Raw genomic sequence first — 7,295 nt, 5'->3', positions numbered from 1 at the left:
TTCACTGTAGGGATGGCATTGGCCAGGTGATGAGCGGTGACTGGTTTTCTCCAGACATGATGCTTGCCATTCAGTCCAAAGAGTTCAATCTTTGTTTCATGAGACCAGAGAATTTTGTTTCTCATGGCCTGAGAGTCCTTCAGGTGCCTTTTGGCAAACTCCAGGCGGGCTGTCACGTGCCGGTTGCTGAGGAGTGGCTTCCGTCTGGCCACTTTACCATACAGGCCTGATTGGTGGAGTGCTGCAGAGATGGTTGTTCTTCTGGAAGGTTCTCCTCTCTCCACAGAGAAATGCTGGAGCTTTGTCAGAGTGACCATCAGGTTCTTGGTCACCTCCCTGACTAAGACCCTTCTCCCCCGATCACTCAGTTTGGCTGGGCGGCCAGCTCTAGGAAGAGTCCTGGTGGTTCCAAACTTCTTCCATTTACAGATCTCAAGGATGATCAGTGGAAACAGGATGCACCTGAGCTCAATTTTGAGTGTCATGGCAAAGGCTGTGAATATTTATGTACATGTGATTATTATTTTTTTTTATAAATTTGCAAAGATTTCAAACTTCTTTCACGTTGCCATTATGAGGTATTATTTGTAGAATTTAATCCATGTTGGAATAAGGCTGTTTAAATTGGGGAAAAGTGAAGTACTGTGAATACTTTCCGGATGCACTGTAGTTGTAATTCCACAGTCTCTCATGGTTATCTCAGGTATACACTGATTAAACCCATTCTAAGATATTTTGTGGACAAATGAATCAGAATGCAGGCCATTCTAATTAATCTTGAATTGTCTTTTTAAAGTCATTTAATTTCAAATTGCATCTTACATGAAAGATTTTGTCTAAATTTAACATTGCAAAAACTGAATTCAAATACAGTCAGCATGTCCCCAAACAGCTTAGAAAGACTACTGTGCCCAGTTCATCTCATCTTTTTGCGTTTCCTGCGATCGACACGTCGCTCATAACGGACCAGTGGAATCACGAGAGAGACAATCCTGTGCTCATCCTGAGTCCCAGACTCTTCTGTATTGTACGCCAACTGACGGGACAGAGTCAGCCCCATGGCCTTGGCCAACTCCAGCATTCTGCACACAAACATTTTAAACAGTGTTAAACAAGATGGAAACAGTTAAGGGCATCAAAATAGTAAAAACATCACTTTCACAAGTGATGTGTAAAATATTATGACTGACTTGACGTCACTGATGCGCAGGTCTCTGTGTAGGCGTGTGAGGTTAGCTGTCTGATCACCCATGTGCAGCAGTAAAGCCAAACAATGGGAAGCCAGTTTCATACGCATGGATGTCGACACGGTATTCCTCAGGCTGCAGAGACAGACAAAACCAGCACTCATACAACCATTATTTTACATTTCATAAGGTGTTATGTTAAACTTAAAATAAAAACTTGTTAAATGTTAGCTATACAATGCCTTGAAAGTTGTAATGGAACAGTTTCAGATTTTTGGGTTTTGAATGCGGAAGTGAAACTATAGTGGGGTAAACTATAGCAGCAAATGGGGGACCAGAGTGAATGTTATTTTTGCGTTTCTATTTGCTCCAAGAGCAAAATAATAAATCCACAATTACGTTAGCGGTGGATTACAGCAGTCAGAAGAGAGAAAGATGCCAAATTTACGGTCATTCCTCAGCAGCTGTATTAGACACCCCATTACAGCAGTGGTGACTTTATTTAAAATTTTTATTAATTCCACTTTAACAAAGTATAATGTTATAAATAGAGCTGTTCAGCTTGCAGTCCAAAAACCCGGAAGAGAATTCACCATGAGTTCCCTCAGGATTTTGTGTCCATACTTTACTGGCTCCAGTAAATACAACCATTTAAGTTCAGGTATGTAATTTTCATGGTTTGTACTGAAAAAGGGGGGCACACATCGACGGGTTAAACTGTGATGCCATGCTCCCTCGGAATGCCCACATCATGGGCTTGGTCTTTCCTAGTAAGTAGGGCATAGGGATGATAAATTGTATTGGAAAGCACCCATTTTGTGATTTGGGCGAAGGCAACCAGCAAAACGGGGATATCTTACTGCATGGAGTAATGGGACCCCGTACAATAAACACTGATTGTACATGATAATATGCCTGAATTATTAAAATAATTCCCCAATGGGGAATGCTCGGGCATGCGCATGGTGAATGACACGTGAATGTTTTTATATTGGGGTTTTTTTAACTTAGGAGACAAATAATGTCTGTGGTAAACATTACTTGACGATACATGGATTTTTTTTTTTTATATAACAAATTACACACAGTCATACCTCTAATGTGAATTTTGAAGCCGTATTGAACTACATACATTTTTTAAAATGTTTACCACAGACCTTATTTTACACAAGTTCAAAAAAAGCCATAGGATAATCCTCAGGGGAAACCATAGCAAATTAAGACTTCTGGGTTCGCCTACAAATTGACATTACGGCTGAGCAGCTGTATTTACACTAAATAGTTAGAATAAAAGTGTAAAACAAAATTTTTTTTAGATATACGCTGTTAAATAATATGGAAACGTAGCATGACAGTCATCACATTGATAAACATATTTTGGGTGTTTAGACAGATAAACCGAAAAAAAAAAAAAATAGAGCCAACCAAGTCTGAACAGGCTGAAGGACTGTGCTGAGTTTAATGGACATGATTCAAAAGCTCTAGGAGAAATACATTTTCGGTTAAACCGCAACTCTGATCAGTAAGAGAAGAGTCAAACAGAACAGGCTGAAGGTCTATGTTGAGATTTATGGATGTAGTTTGTAAGCTCAGTCTCAGAATAGAGATTTTAATTAAAACCAAACCCAAGTTTATACAATTACAGTAAGTAAATAAACATAATTATCAGTTATAACAGTAAATGAGCTAGATTTCCTCAACGACACCACTTCTATCAACACACCTTCCATTATGGAAACTTTCAACTGTGAAATTCTTCAGCACTTTGTTGATGATGATTCGGGGACACCCATCGGCCATACCGACTTGCAGAAAAACAACAACAAAAACATATTCAATGAGGATATTTGGACAAAACGGCAAATAAACAACATGGCCATATAAAATACTTCACAGTACATACTTTAGAATCCACAAATTACATCGCTTTTTTTTAATGAGTTATAAGTTATTTTCTTTCAATACACTAGCATTTTGGCTATGTACACTGAACCTATGGCATAGGTTTGATGCAGAAGTTTAAACCGGCCTCAAGTACACGTATCTTCCGTAATTTAACGCAATATCGATTTGCAGATACACAAAAGAATTCAGCATTGTTTCTTTAACACTTACATTTGTGGTTGAGCCGTTTCTGTTGTGAGACTTTGATAAGGAAAGACAGGTACCAAGCACAGCGAGACAGCCTTTCACGAGCTGCACCCTCTTTGGGAAGTAATTCAAGATGTTGAAGAACAGTCTGTTGACTAGAACACAACACAAAACTGGATGTGTAAGAATCAGAGTTTCTGGAGATAACATCTACATTTATGCATTTGGCAGACGCTTTTATCCAAAGCGACTTACAGTGCACTTATTACAGGGACAATCCCCCCGGAACAACTTGGAGTTAAGGGCCTTGCTCAAGGGCCCAACAGTGGCATCTTGGTGGTGCTGGGGCTTGAACCCCTGACCTTCTGGACAGTAAACCTGAGCCTCAACCACTGAGCCACCACTGCCCCAACATGGAGCTAAAATAATCTAAATAACCTGGCTGCCATAAGGATAATGACGATTAATTGTCCGTTTTAGGGTTTTCACGATTATACACGACTTCATACAACTTAAGTAATTTATCCATATTTAACTTGGAATCATAAAACAAAATAGGTATATATGATCTCCTTTAAGGCTTTAAAAATTTGGAAAATATTTCACAGGGGTAGAATGACATTAAAATTTTAATGTCAAAATATTTCCAAATACTTAAAAAAAAAATAATAATAAATAAATATATATTTATTTGGGCTGTCACTCCTGCCCAATGTTCGCTTACCATCTAATCTACCCAGGCCTTGACATGTGGCCTTGTTAGGAGATTCTCAACGTTATTCGCTTCACCTGTGAGTGGTCATAATGTTTTGTCTCACCAATGTATATTTGCTTAAAATTCCTTTATTTGATAGTAAAATGTGATATTTTGCAAGATGTGAATAATTGCACTTATCTAAAATAATTGTGGGTAGATCAGAAGATTATTTAATAATTACAACAGGCCTAGCTCCATCTTTGAATCACAATTTTAAAATGCCCTGATATTTCCAGGAGTTCTATGATATGGGAACCCTATACCACTCAAATAACAGTAACTGAGAGTATGACAGTTAATAAAGGAAGCAGCCTCATGTTAAACAAAATCATGTTGTTCTCCTCACCTGCCATCATCTCTCATCTTCTGTAGGTCTTCAGGGGTCAGCTCTGCCATCTTCACACCAACATCCTTCAGGGCATCAAACTCAATTGGAGACAACACTAAAAGGGAGTTAAGGATCTTGATGTGAAAATCATTTCAGATACAGAGTGCTGGTATTAGACAGAATCATGTAGAGAACTAAAAATAATACATTGATCAAAGGGGTAAACGTCTTCTGGTTTGTTTGCCTCCGTGTTGCATGGAGGGAGGAAGACGGCTGTATCGGTCTGTGTCTCTGTTTCAATAACTGCATTTTGCAGAGCTGAGAGACCGAACCAAAGACATAACACCATTAGTTCTTTCTAATGTATCATTCCATCTTAATAAAGCATTTGATAGTGATTACCCTGGAAAAGCCCAGTTACCTTCAACTCCTTTCTGATCTATGATATTGCTGGCAGCACGCGCCACAGCTTGGTGCAGCGTATCGTTGCCCACCTGGTTCAGTCTTCTGGAGGTCAGTGCACGCTTCTGTTTAGTCGTTCCAAATGCTTCAATGAGAGCATCCACCTGAGCTCAGACAGAGAATACACACAACACCCAAAAGTCCATCAAAAATCCCTCTGTGACTTAATAATAGCTCATCCAGAGCTTACGAATCTCATTCTCTCATGTTCAAATTAAAAAAAAAAACTGTGGCTTTAAATGTGCTGTACCAGTTTGAAGAATGACATTTGAGAGTAAACAACATCTTAAATTCCAGTCTGTTCCTTAGACAAAGTTATCATATCTTCAGAAGACTTGGAATACAGCACACAAGTCATACACTTATCAGCAACAATGTTAAAACCAACAGCCTAATATTGTGTAGGTCCCGCTCGTGCCATTCTGAGATGATATTCTTCTCACCACAATTGCATGGAGCGGTTATCTGGGTGTCCGTAGACTTTGTCAGTTCGAAGCAGTCTGGCTATTCTCTGTTGACCTCTCTCATCAACAACGCATTTCCGTTCACAGAACTGCCCCACAATGGATGTTATTTGTACCATTCATGGTAAATTCTAGAGACTGTTGTGCGTGAAAATCCCAGGAGATAAATAGTTACAGAAACACTCAAAACAGCCCATCTGGCACCAACAATCATGCCACAGTCCAAATCACTGAGATAAAAATGTTTCCCCATTCTGATGGTTGATGTGAACATTAACTGATGCTCCTGACCCAAATCCTGTATGATTTTATGCACTGCAGCCACATGATTGGCTGATTAGATAATCGCATGGATGATTGTTGGTGCCAGATGGGCTGGTTTGAGTATTTCTGTTACGGTTGATCTCCTGGGATTTTCACACACAACAGTCTCTAGAATTTACTCCGAATAGGGCAAAAAACAAAAAAACATCCAGTGAGTGGCAGTTCTGTGAACGGAAATGCATTGTTGATGAGAGAGGACAACAGAGAATGGCCAGACTGGTTTGAACTGACAAAGTCTACAGTAACTCAGATGACCGCTCTGTATAATTGTGAAGAGAAGAATATCATCTCAGAATAGCATTCTTTGTTGGCACTGTTTTGGCGGCACGAGGGGGGCCAACACAATATTAGGCAGGTGGTTTTTATGTTGTGGCTGATCGGTGTATGCACTACCGTTATTGTGCTTGTATTAATTTCTCCTTTTGTGTTCCAAAGAAAAAAAACAGCATATGAGTTTGTTTAGGAGTTATAGGAGTTAATAATTTCACTTGCTTTGTACATTTGGCTTACCTCTAAGTGGAATATTCACTCACCTTATCTCTATATGTATCAGCCTTTATTGTGTTTTCATCTGTTGCTACTGATTCACCTGCAGACACAAACACAACTCAACAATGAAATTCACTTTCATTGACCTTCTGTGGTAACAATAAGCCACAATGCATCATGGACTCGGTCTCTGATGTTTACTATAACAGTATCATTGATCTTTCAAATATAACAGAAAACTCTACATAATAAAATACCTTATGCCATATAATGTTACAGATGTTATTTACCTGGAATAACAGGCTGCATACTTAACAGCTGAGCATTATGAACCTTCATTTGCATAGTCCTCTTGTCAAGGACTCCCACAAAATACCTGTTGACAACAAATACAAACCCATCAGTAAGAGCCCCAATGATTGTTCAGTTATTCAAACAACAGGTTATGGGGCTCTCACCTGCACAGGTTATTACATTGTAATGATCCAGACCCAAAGTTGCTCCCAACATAAGAAAGTCGATCTGATTCTGCGACCTGACATGGGAGAGAGTATGTGTATATTTCGTAATAAAACTCACATGGACAACCAATATTCATCAATTATAACGGTACAAAGAAAACCATTTCAATTGAAAAAGTAGTCTTACCACAATCCGTCTGTTTTTCTTTCTAGGGTTGACTTCATCTGTGTGTTTGAAGAGTTTAAATTCCAGCTGTTCTGCATTTTTCACGTGTCCATTAGAGAATTGAACTACAAAGACAGGATTGCGACTTTAAATTATTGAAATGTTTTCCAAACAATCAACAAATGACATCAATGCTGCCTCATGTACTATTTGTAATCCACAGAATATTTGACTACGTAACCATTGTTTACAGGTTTATCCACGTGGGGTCAGATTAGTACATCAGAATGAAACCCAATAGATATTTGAACACGTATATAATGTTTCTGATAAAAAAAAGTTACCAAGAAACTCGTCCTGTTCTGTTTCTTCACATGGCTGCCATGCGCAGGTCGTCGCCATCATTAGACTTCCTCGACTGGTATTCACAAGCGTAAATCTTCAAACAGCGACATCCAACGGCAAAAGAAACGGCATAAGAAACGGCATGAGTGACTTTTATTGTGTTTTTATTATGATATTCTTGTATTCTGATCGTTTCCCTGAAGATATTCACTCAGCCGACA

The 7,295-nt window shown here is 38.9% G+C and overlaps 1 protein-coding gene across 1 annotated transcript; it reads right to left on the bottom strand.

The window, feature by feature from the left end:
• Positions 1-782: 782 nt before the first annotated feature.
• polr1e (RNA polymerase I subunit E) lies at positions 783-7,199 on the bottom strand. Its single transcript, XM_052127411.1, has 12 exons — positions 7,074-7,199; positions 6,751-6,854; positions 6,561-6,637; positions 6,393-6,478; positions 6,147-6,202; positions 4,785-4,929; positions 4,571-4,681; positions 4,382-4,478; positions 3,303-3,433; positions 2,911-2,992; positions 1,191-1,322; positions 783-1,082 (listed from the first exon to the last, which is right to left on the bottom strand). The coding sequence occupies exons 1-12, from the start codon at positions 7,132-7,134 to the stop codon at positions 917-919; spliced, it is 1,248 nt and encodes a 415-aa protein (XP_051983371.1). The 5' UTR covers positions 7,135-7,199; the 3' UTR covers positions 783-916.
• Positions 7,200-7,295: the final 96 nt, after the last annotated feature.

The sequence above is a fragment of the Xyrauchen texanus genome, chromosome 5, assembly GCF_025860055.1.
Source record: "Xyrauchen texanus isolate HMW12.3.18 chromosome 5, RBS_HiC_50CHRs, whole genome shotgun sequence".
Taxonomy (NCBI): Eukaryota; Metazoa; Chordata; class Actinopteri; order Cypriniformes; family Catostomidae; genus Xyrauchen; species Xyrauchen texanus.
Note: the sequence above shows the minus strand (reverse complement) of the source record. Positions and strands in the feature narration are given on the sequence as shown.